At 44.9% G+C, this 12,165-nt stretch overlaps 2 protein-coding genes across 2 annotated transcripts in view; one reads left to right on the forward strand and one right to left on the reverse strand.

Moving 5' to 3' along the window:
* SLC1A1 (solute carrier family 1 member 1) overlaps positions 1-2,199 on the forward strand; it is a 71,292-nt gene extending 69,093 nt beyond the window's left edge. The window contains exon 12 of the mRNA XM_024555017.4: positions 81-2,199. Within this exon, the coding sequence (XP_024410785.2) occupies positions 81-324 (244 nt within the window). The 3' untranslated portion in view covers positions 325-2,199. The remainder of the gene's footprint in view (positions 1-80) is intronic.
* Positions 2,200-2,653: 454 nt separating this feature from the next.
* SPATA6L (spermatogenesis associated 6 like) overlaps positions 2,654-12,165 on the reverse strand; it is a 63,925-nt gene continuing 54,413 nt past the window's right edge. The window contains exon 14 of the transcript XR_006654694.3: positions 2,654-3,064. The gene's annotated coding sequence lies outside the window, so the exon portion shown is untranslated. The remainder of the gene's footprint in view (positions 3,065-12,165) is intronic.

Below are 12,165 nucleotides of genomic sequence, written 5' to 3' on the forward strand. Positions count from 1 at the left end.
TTCAGGTCCTTTCTTCTCTCCAATGGTGAAGGAAAATGACATCTGGGCCCCCTGTCTGACTCACCCTCTGCCTCCCCCAGGGACCGGTTCAGGACCATGGTGAACGTCCTCGGGGATGCGTTTGGGACGGGCATCGTGGAGAAGCTCTCCAAGAAGGAGCTGGAGCAGATGAGCGTTTCATCTGAAGTCAACTTCGTGAACCCCTTTGCTGTGGAAACGACACTCGATAATGAAGACTCAGACACCAAGAGGTCCTACGTCAACGGAGGCTTTGCCATTGACAAATCTGACACTGTCTCGTTCACCCAGACCTCACAGTTCTAGAGCCCCGGGCTTCAGGTGACTGAGAATGATGAAGGACATCGCGTAGCAAGTTCAAACATTGAGGAAAAGAAAAACAATTGTACGTCTGACCTGGTACACAGACCTCAGATTATTTTCTATATTTGGACTCAGAGCTTTTGCTCTCCAGGTTCTGGGACTTGGGGGTGGGGTAAGATAAAAGGAAATGGATTAAAAGGAAAGCTGTATTACCTAGAGTTTTAAAATTCTATGACAAAGTTTGGAAGCATGTAACATAGCGGCTGTTAGAATTAGGTAATGGATGTGAAAAAGAAATTGCTTTCTCATGCACAGACCAGTGTTTTGGGTTTTTAAAAAAATACTTTGTCATTGACTACAAATTTTTACTCAGGCTTTGTATTGGCATGGAATTCCATTGACATCTCCCGTTTTTATAAATTACAATGCATCTCAACCACCCCCTCCCCCAGTTAATGTGCCAAATTGTCCATTTTGAACTCATCTCTGGCCAATTTCGAAGACGCTGCTTTGAAAGAAAACAGACCAGCACAGTTCTGCAATAACCGTTGTGAGACGGGCGTCAGGTCTGGGAGGAAGGGAGATTCTCTTTTCATTGTACTGTATGGGACACTGGTAACTACCAGCCCAGTGTTCAGTATTGAGCTAGGTGTGTATGTGTGTAAATAATATTTTCATATAATTTGTCCGACAGAAATCAGAATTGAACTGTCAATGTGAAATAAAGAGCTCTCCTTATACTTGAATAATAATGACCATTCCAATCCAGATCTGCTTTGGGGGTTGTCAGACTCCTCTCTCGGGAGCACTTCACCTCTGGGAATCTGCCCCAAAGCACAGACATATCATGGGGATACCCTGAGGCGGCACTGCTGTTCATTACATCTTCCAAATTCTGCTGGCAGGGAACCCATGTCAGCTCTGTGTAAGGTTATATACAGAGGGGTCACTCACATACGGCTGGGTGTGTCTGTATCCAACTGGAAGGCTTCATTATTCCAAGGTCAGGCCTACCTACTTAAAAATGACAGTACTCTGCCCTTTTGTACCCATTAGGGCCCACACAGCAGTGGCAAGCTTACCAGCTAAGTTGTACTTAATACTGATTTGATAGGTTGAAAGCCACACTGACCAGAACAGCACTGTCCCCTCCCTGAGGCTTGCAGGGTGGGTCCCACAGCCTGAGACATGGCTCAGCAGTTCAGGAAAACTCTTCATTTGTCTGTCAGTTGTCTCCGCCTCCAGGGACTTCTGTTCTGACTAGCTGTCTAGTAATCTTGGCCCAGCTTATTAAAATCACCCCTTGTCATTCTCCTGCTAATTGAATGATGAAAGATGAAGTCTTATTAAAGTCTGTGCTTCAGCTCACATCTTGTAAATAATGCTTAACATAAACTTGTATTTCCACTGAGATCCAAAATACTTGTACTTCTGCAGTGTTGAGTAGCCCATCGAAGCCTGTGCTTTCCTATTTAAGAAACCAGAAATTGTGCCAAAGGGCATGGAAGAGTCAGTAAATGTTCAGTATTGACCACTTGTACCTGAAATTGTAAGAGAATGATGTTGGGTTGACATGTAAACATCATAAATAAGAAGCAGTGATTCAATGTGAGTTTTAAAATGCAAAGAGTAGTTTGTTAATGGAAAGTCAGTCTAAGTATAATGCAGTTAATCAGTAATTTATCTTGGGCCGAGTGGTTTCCCCCTTGACAGGGTTCTCCGACCCGAGGCACCGGAGCTGGCAGAGTGGTTCCTGAACGGCAGGTCACCCTTATTTTGGAGTCAGTTTGTAACTGACCTCTTAACAACACTGTGCTGTTCACTCATCAAAGAGAACAATGTTCCATTTCGGTCTCAATAAACATTCTTTCTCCCCTGCCTTTTTCTTTATCTGTTCTTTATCTCACCCTGGTAGATGTGGGAAGGTGGAGACGTGGTCAGTTAATTCAGACAGTACACCGGTTATCATTTCCAAAACTGTGTTTATACCCAAGAATTAAGAAGCAGGGCTTCAGGAAGAGTAATCTTAATTCTTCACGTCCATCGGGGGGATTCAAAGGGTGAAATTCAGTGTCATTATGAACCGCTTGCCCATACTTTTTGACTACGATGAAGAGGAAGGTAGATTTGATTGGGAATTACTACAATGGGAGAAAGCCACCACATTGACGGTAACTCGGTTCCACTGAAGGACTGACCCTGCCGTCTGAAATGTGACTGCACACTACGAATGGCTGGATTCAGAGAGCTCTTTAAAGGGCGGCACAGTCCCCCCTGGAGCCTGAGTCATGCCGGGGTTCCGCTAGGGGACCCGCTAGTTAGTGAGAGACAAGGGAACGGCAGCTCTCTCCCCCCCACCGAGACAGTGTCTCATAAAAATGCTTATCTGCTTCCTGGCAAACTAATTCAGAACAGTTTTCTCTTTTGGCAACATGGGATAAAATACCCAACACCACAAACCCTTAGAAAGAGAGAGGTCTGTTTGGAAAAGTTAGTGAACCCGAGTAGAGACCTCCCCCCGTATGATACTGATCTTGCCCAGAGTATATTCATGTACAGAGAAATGGTGTTACCAGCGCTGGAAATGACTTACTTTGAACAAATCTTACTGAGCCCACTGGATACAAGGCCTTTTATTTAAAACATCCCATTCTTAGAAGAGCATGAGGAAACTGTGCAGTTTATAATCTAGCAGTGGGCCAGCAACAGTGTTGGCTTGGCAGGTGTGTAAGAACCTTCCCTCCTGGAATAGAACAAGGAAATGGTCATGCAGAGCCTTGGCAGAATTCTAGAAGGTTTTATGCCACAGAATACGCTGTATTCTCTAACTGCCCAGCAAAGGACCAGGGAATAGGCACACATCTCCAGCCTCTTACCAGGTTCGTGACCCTTGCCAATGATCTAGGCCTTGGTTTAAATCTTCTGTGAAATGGTAAATATTGCCCCTTGAGATTGCTTTAAATGAGAAAATGTGTAAGATGCATTTGGCAGAGACTCTGTCACATAATATGCTTGATAAATGTTAGTGTCTTCCCCAGAAAAAAGGCCCCACACCCTCACCCCCCACTTACACGGGAAATCCATAGAGATGCAACTTCCATTGCTATCCAGTTTGTTGGGACCTTTGTCACTGACAGGATTAAGGATTGTAGCTTTCATCACTTGGCGTTAGCCGAGTTATTAGAGCAAACAGTACATCCAACCTAGAGAGACCTAATAACCACTCCCATTCCACGGAGGGGAAACTCTGAAAATAGGACATTTTGATTTAAATAGTGTGGAACTAAGTGAAATAAGCCAGTCAGACAAAGACAAATACCATGTGATCTCACTTATATGTGGAATCTGATGAGCAACATAGAAACAGAGGTGTGAATACATGGAACAGACTGACAGCTGTCAGAGGGGAGGGCGGAGGAGGGGGCTGGATGAAAGAAGGTGAAGGGATCTAGCAAAGAACAGACACATATAGCCCATAGTCACAGACATACACGTATAGCCCATAGTCACAAACGACAGTGCGGTGATGGCCAGAGGGGAGGGGGGAGCTGGGGGGAGGTGGGCAAGGGGGCGGGGGAGGACAGGGAATAGGGACATCTGTAATAGTGCCAACAACAAAATAAAGTCAAAATAAATTTAAAAAATAAATAGTGTAAGACTTAGAATATTTTCTCCTGTAAAGTATCCCGGGAGGACTAGACAAAAAATGTTCGCAGTCTTCTTTTCTGTGGCCTGAGACAGAGAGCGAGCTTTGAGATCTGGCTGCATATGTGAGGCTGAGATGTACCTTCACGCAGCACCCCTTCATCCTGAAATTAGTGACATGAGCTTCGCTTCTGCCGTCTGGGCCTGTACATCTCGTGTGACTGTCCTCCCCATGCTGGGACCTTGTTCTGGGCTCCACGTGGGGTTTTACAAATACCCGCGGTGGTAAGAAACGTGCTTCCCTCCCCTGCAATCTTAGCTTCTTAAGTGAAGTCCGTATGACATAAACAAGAAGTGAGCCTTGTTAAATTAGCTGTGGGAACAACCTATATTGATCCACATGTACTGAATTAGGTGATTGCACACAGGTGTATGTAGTTATTGACCGTGAACGGAGATGACTGGCCCGGGTTAAATAATGCCACCAAATTCCTAAGAAAGCATTAGGACCGACCGCACAACTGCTGCCCCATTCCAAGAGACACCAGTGCCGTGTGTGCCTTGGGGGATATCCCTCCAGGCCTACGGAGACACTTGTGGTGTCATCTGCAAATCTCTCCTTGGTCTGCCAATTTTAAGATACCACAAAGTTCAGAACCATTATTAGTAAACCCCCAAAGCCAACATAAAATCAACATCCCTTTTGGTATTCTGGTTGAAGAAAAAAAAAAAAGGAAAGCAGTGGCCTCTTCTCAAGTTTGACTTCTTGAAGGCCTCGCCAGCCTGAAGCTGGGGACTGCCCCCATCGGAGCAGAACCAGGGTAGTACACAGAGAGACGCTCCCCCCACGGAAGTACCACTTGTCAAAAGATGGAGGCAAAGACACTAGAAACAAAGGCACAGAATCAACCAAACTCCTGAACAGTAGTGTCTGGATCCCAACACACACGCGTATGCACACACGTTTTCCAGACCGTAGACTCTGGTGGCTGCTGTTCCTCGTTGACTCAGAATAGCTATCAGCAAGGTTGTACGATGTCACATTCCTGTCCCTCACTTCAGGGCATTTGAAGGAATGCAAATAATGCAGCTCGGTATTTCAGAGTCAAAGGTCTGGCTGCCAGCAGTAGAAATGAGGCACTAGCCAGGATCCACTTTATCTTGTTCAGACGGTGTGGAAAGACATCTTTTCCAAGGTAAGGATAAGACTGATGGGGATGAGTTGAGTGGTCCCGGGGGGGTGTTCCCAGGGGAAAAGGCACCCCTCCAGCACTGCACAGGTGCTTCACTTCATGGACTCACCTTCACGAAGTACTGGAGACATGCTCGTTTTAAAGGTGACTTTAATCGTCCTCCAAGCATTCAAATGTGGCTTTCACTTAAGGGGTCCTTGTGTTGTGTTTCCCAAGTCATCAGTTTAGTTTGGCAAGAATAATAACATGACAGAAAAAACTATGTCTGAGCTGAGGACTCTGGGGTGGGGGAAGGGCAGGGGAAGGGCAGGGAAGGCTCTCCAACAAGAATCTGAGGATAACGAAAGTCCAGGTCTTTAGGAAACTGGGTGGGTCCGGCAGGTGTCAGAGAACTACTACAGCGTAACTCGGAGTTATGTTATGAATACGAGCAGTAGCCGTTAGCAACAGAGGGACAGTGGCTGATCCTGCCTCAACAACTGCTTTTGTCTTCCCAGCATGCCAAATGGGCTTTAATTCCTGGCATTTACCAACTAATCCTCCACTTCCTGATTTAGCCAGACAGGAACATGCCAACTTCCCATTAAACACATACAACCTCCAGACTCTGCTCAGTCAAGAGGGGCCAGTTAGGTTAGAAAAATATGCCACCTGCAGTTAATGAGAACACTAGCAGCACACGCAGCAAGGCAGTCTCGGGCTGCCTTTCTGGCACTGAGGAAAAGTTCGCCCCCATACCAGGCAGGCGGCCGCCTACCCTATTCTTGGGCCTCATCACCTTTCATAGAAATGGCACTCTAAGGCAAATAAAGGTCCCCTTTCTTTTAAGATGTTGACCTAACACCTCACTGCTGCAGGCTCTGAGGGAGGAGTGTTCTCCTTGCCAGGGTGCGTGCGTACAGGAGAGGATGGGACGTCATGTCTCCCCAGAAGAAAAAACAGCAACAACAACATAGAGGAAACTCATTTTTATTTAGCTGACAAATGTTTGCACAGCAGTTACTATGTGGCAAGCACTGTTCTTAGCACTTAACAAATATTAACTAATTTAATCTCAGCAACACTATGAAGTACTATAGATGAGAAAGTGGCACAAAAGGGTAAGTAACTTTCCCCCAAGATCACACATGAATAGGTGGCCCAGCAATTTGGCTCCAGGGTCAACATTCTTCACCAGGCACTGAGAGTCAGAGAAGGCCAGGAGTGCTAGAATATTCTAACCCAAATATGGGGTGGCCTAAATTTTTCAAGACAAATAATAATCACTGTTAATACTTACCAAGTGTGAACTATAAGCCTGGCACTGTACTAAATAGTTTACATGCTTAATTTCATTTTTCTTCTTCTCAACACTCCTATCAGGCAGGTGTTACTGCCCTCCATTTTCCAGATGAGGAAACTGTGGCTTAGAGAGGTTAACTTGCCCAAGTGCACACAGCTGGACCTCCAACCTGATTCCAAAGTCTGTGTTCCTAACCTCTGAGATACGGTGCTTCCAAATGCTTGAAAGGTCCATGCAAATGGAAACCAAAAGAAAGCAGGGGGAGTCAAAAACCTCCCAACCAAGAGAAGTCCAGGTCCCAGTGGCCTCACTGGTAAATTCTCACATCTAAAGAATTAGTACCAATCCTTCTCAAACTGGAGGGAACCCTGTCAAACTCATTTTACAAGGCCAGCATTACTCTGAAACAAAGCCAAACAAGGCCAGTTATAAGGAAAAAATTACAGGTCAATACCCCTGGTGGACACAGATGCAAAAATCCTCAACAACATATTAGCAAACTGAACTCAACAGGCCATTAAAAGGGTCATACACCATGATGAACTGGGATTTATTTCTGAGATATAGTAGCTCAACATACACAAATCAATAAATGCAATGCATCACACTCACAAAATGAGGGTAATAATCATATGGATATCTCAATGCAGAAAAAGCATTTAACAAAATTCAACAACTTTTCATGATAAAAACTCTTTAAAAATAGGAATAGAAGGAACATTTCCCCATATAATCCAGGCCCTACATGACAAGCCCACAGCAAACACACTCAACAGCGAAAAGCTGGAAGCATTTCCTCTAAGATCAGGAACATTATAAGCTCCAAGGTAAACAAACCAATGTCCTGTTGGTAAAATCCAACAAGCAGTTTCTTAGGCATTAAATTTCACACTTTTGCAATATTTGCCACTGTTAATTAGCTCATTTTCCACTAAGTTCTCTTTGAATTCTAAGACATGACCGGGTTCTCCCCAAACCTCTCCCCCCTGCCCTGGTCCTCAATAGCTTCTGTCACTTCCTCCCACCGCTTCCTTCCAGTGGGCGTCCTCTCTGCCCGACACCCCACCTGTGCCAGACACCCAGGGCGCCCCCAGACGTGGAATGAATGAAGAAGCTCCATTTCCTCTGGTCACTCTCTCGCTACTCTCTCTCCATCGGAAGTTCACCCGTTACTATGGCTTCAAATGCCACCTCTATTCAGGTGATTAACAAAAATGTGTATCCCCTACATCTACAGCTGCCCTTGGTTTTGCCTGACCTGCCCTCTCGGCCAAACTTCAAATCTACATTTCCAACTTCTACTGGACATCTCCCTTTGACCTTTGTACCATCTTTTTAAACTGAACTTATCCAAGGTCAAACTTGTCAATTCCTTCTGCAGTCTCTTTTCCTAAAGTGAATATTGTATTTTCAAAATCACCAGGATTTCCACTGCAACTTAGGATCATAACAATTTCTTTGACCCTCTTTGACCCCAAGAAGTCGGAGGTGACAAGGCAGGTCTACAGCAGTTCGTTCATTTGTTCAACTCCCTCCACTTGGAGCCCAAGTGGCAGGGCTGTCTCCTCGTGAAGTGGGTGGTCTGTGGCTTAGCTTCATTTCAGCCATGAATTACTGAACATGGCGCATTCCTGCATTTTCCCTTCCCTTGTCATTCTCAAATAAATAATGTATACTTTGATAATCCTCAGTTCTACTTACAATGAGACCTTCAAAACAAGAACAAGATTAAAGAAAACAGTGACAACAACAAAAACTAAATCTAAAAGAAGGCCCCCATTGCCTCTGAGCACCCACCCTGCCTCACAGCACCCCACCCTGTAATGCTGAGGGTTCCCCCCCACTCTGGTCCTCCTACCAAAAAACACCACGAGAAACAAATCCCTCTCCGAAAGATTTTATTTGGCCCATTTTGCTCTCTTCATCCTGAGTTCATCTCACCTCATGTCACGAAGAATGTGGATCTACAAAATGAAGAACACTGTGACCTTCTATCTGCGGAGTAAAGTATTCTCTCAATCAATACTTCAGTCCTGATGATTAAATAGTTCACCCTCATTTTGCAACTCAGCCCAGGAATTCTGACTTAACTATTTCTTTTGTAAAGGAGCCAGACTCCCCCTCCACCTCCTCCACACCATTCAAGCACCATTAAAATAAGGTGCCTGGTGATTTCTCCCCACCCTCCATGTTTAATGAGCCCCTTTCTTCTCAATGACCCTCCCACCCTATCCAGGCTCTAATTTCCAGATTTCTTCAATGGCTTTGTAAAAGTCTCCCTGCTGCCAGCCTCTACCCACTCCCTGACCGCCCTAAACAGGACCATCAAATTAATTGTCTACTTTCCCATCCCCAAACTCTAATGGTTTCTTACTGTCTACAGCACAAAGTCTCAAATACCAGGCCCAGTATTTAGGACACTTCAGAAGATATCCCTAGAGGGTATTCCCTTCTCCAAACACATATCCTTCCTGGGCTCCAATTTCTCTTCTCCCAAACCTCTTCTCCACCTGGTCTTCCTATTCCTTAATGTCAAAAAGAAATTCTTGGCCCCTGGCCCCAAGACTCCATTATTTCTTACCTAATGGAACCTAGAGAAGTAATAGTATCTTGGTCCGTAATCAGATACTGCCTTGTATTATTAAGTTAATCAATATGAGCCTTGATTATAAATAACATTCCACAAACTTGTTATTATTATTTCATACTATTAAATAAGAGTCAAAACTGGTGGCTGTGGGCAAGATCCAGCTTCAGACCACCTTTATGTGGCCACAGAGCCTTTTGCTGTTTTAGATTTGAATTTGAAGAATTTAACCACTGTGCAGGAGGCGAAGGAAATGGAGTAACAACCCAGCACTCACCATTATTTCGAACCCCACTGCTTCTGACAGTCACAGATCCTGCCTGGTCCTGAAGGCATTTGAGTTTGCAACACCTTTTGATGACCACACATGAAACAGCTCATCGCCCTAATAAGTCTGGAGACTCCAGAAGGGCACAGGTTGGATCTTACACTCCTTAGCATAACTCGTCCTCTACCCCACAGGGCCCAGTACAATACTGAGAACAACGTAGGAGTTTAATACATACAAATTGAGTGATTCCATGCAAGGCTATAGAATCAATTTAGTTATTTGTCAGGACTGGGAGGCCGCACGACTCAGTGAACAAAGGATGTCATCATTTGCCTCTGCTGAATTTCCTCATGCAAAGACAAAATGAGCTTTCGTGACAAGGAACTCTCCCCGTGAACCCAGCATGTCCAACAACGGCTCCTCTTACACACAGTCTGTTCCTGGAAGCCAACGCACTAAAATAGGGGTGATATTTATCTCAGTTCAAGATACCAATTTGAGTGCTAATTCCTGGAGAAAAGGGAAAAGGGATATTTATTTTGGAGTGGAAGAGGCCTTCCTAAAAATGCTATTTACAAATATAATATTCCAATAACAGGAAATAAAAGCAGAAAACATCTTTTGTTGGCCTAAGCAAGGAGTGGTTAACCTCATTCCAACTTCTGTCAAAAAACCTTAATTGCCCTGTCACTCTACTGAAATAATCAGTTCAATTTTTCAAACCCTTTAGGTTGAATTACCCAGCATGCACCACCAACTTCAGGGACAGTCGGGTGACAACCAAGGGGCGGTAAAAAGAACAAGAGGTTTGGAGACAAGGCAAACCAGGGATTGGAAATTGCCTCTGATACACATTTGTTTTTCTGAATCTCAGCGTCCTTAGCGGAAAAAAAAAAAGGAAAAATGCTTTCTGCAAATAATTTAATGAGAATAACAACGACTAATACTGAGTGCCTGTTTTATGCCAGGCACTAATTTCAAGTGCTTTAAATGTGTTGAGTCATCTATCTATGACGTCACAAAGTGGATACTAATTTTGCCTCAGTTTCACAAAGAAGGACACAGAGGCACAATGAGGCTGAGTTATTTGCCCAAGTCACTCAGCCAGTAAATGGCAGAATCAGGGTTCAAATCTAGGTGCTCTCACTCTAGAGCCTTCACTCTTCACACCCACACGATAATGCCCTCATGAAGCATTATACAGTGCCTGGAAAACTGAGGCAGTGAACAAAGGAATGGAAAAATAAGAGAAAGAGTGGGAAGGAAAAAAAAGTCCTTTGTCCATTTCTTTGCTGGGCTTCTAGGTTTCCCAAGGCTGGATGGAAAGGTTTTTAAAAGACTGTGGCTCTCCCAAGCCCCTCAACATGCTCCTGTCCTGGCCTCTGTGGAAGAACCTAGAATAAATCACCCTCCACACTCACCCAGGCTAAGAAGGACATTCAGGAACCTTGGCTCATTCAAAATCACCCACAACCAATCACAAAACAAAGGCCCAGTACCCACCACATGTATTTCAACTCTCTTACCTTAGAGCCAATTCTCTGCCTTACCAGAGGTCTTCCTTCTGCCTCTTCATTTGAAAGTCCTAATCCATGCCCTGCCGGGTACCTCATTTGATTAGAGCATCATCCTAATATGGCAAGTTGTGGGGGATGAAACCCCTGTCAGGGCACATATAACAACCAACCAATGAATGCATAAGTGGAGCAACAAATTGATGTGTCTGTCTGTCTCTCTCTGTCTCTCTCTCTTCCCCTGCTTCCTCTCTCTCTCTAAAATCAGCAAATTAAAAGAAAAAGCCCTAGTCCTGGTGACTCAGCAGCCTAACAGCCCTCAGATTCCCTTCATCATTGCTGGGGCAGGCCATGAAACCCTGAGGCACTCGCTGCTGCCATCTAAGAGTGCCTGCTGTGGAGACCAGTGCACTCCCACACGTGACCCCCACACACATACAAGGCGAACCCTTGTATCTATATATCATACAATATGATATATTTTCTCTGTCGTATGGGCCCACATGGTCTTGGAGAGTACCCAGAGCTGTGTTCACCACAGAGAGCAAGTGAGCCCCAGCAGGTGATTCTTATGGGTAGATTCTTATGGGCTTCAAGCTACTTTTAAATAGAAAAAAAGAGGGGGCTGACCAAGATGGAGCTGTAGATAGACACACTTTGCCTCCTCCCACAACCAAAAGAAGGACAACAGCAAATTTAAAAACAAAAAATAACCAGAACTGCCAGAAAATCGAACTGAATGGAAGTCTGATAATGAAGGAGTTAAAGAAGAAACATTCATTGAGACTGGTAGGAGGAGTGGAGACAGGCAGCCAGAGCAGAGAGGATGCGTGGCAAGGCAGTGACTGGAGGACTGGGCAGTCCCACATCCACATGCAGATAAACATGGAGGAACAACTGGGGAGCGAGACAGAGAATGCAACTCAGGGTTCCAGCATGGGAAAAGAAAGGCTCAAAACCTCTGGCTGTACAAATTTGTGGGTGTTGTAGCAGCAGGAGAAACTCCCAGCCTCACAGAAGAGTTTTCTGGAAAGACCTGCAAGGTCCTAGAACATACACAAACCCACCCACCCAGGAATTAGCACCTGAAGGGCCCAATTGGCTTGTGGGTAGCAGGGGAAGTGTCTGAAAGCTGGTGGAGAGCTAAGCATTGTTCCCTCTTGGACCCCTCCCCCACATACAGTGCCACAACGCAGTAACGTGGGTTGCCTCGCCCTCCCAAATACTTAAGGCTCTGCCCCTTATTATGTAACAGGCACAATGAGACAAAGCAAAATTGACCAAATGAAAGAACAGATCAAAGCTCCAAAAATAGAACTAAGCAATGAAGAGATAGGCAACCTATCAGATGC

Source organism: Desmodus rotundus, chromosome 1 (genome assembly GCF_022682495.2).
Source record: "Desmodus rotundus isolate HL8 chromosome 1, HLdesRot8A.1, whole genome shotgun sequence".
NCBI classification, from domain to species: Eukaryota; Metazoa; Chordata; class Mammalia; order Chiroptera; family Phyllostomidae; genus Desmodus; species Desmodus rotundus.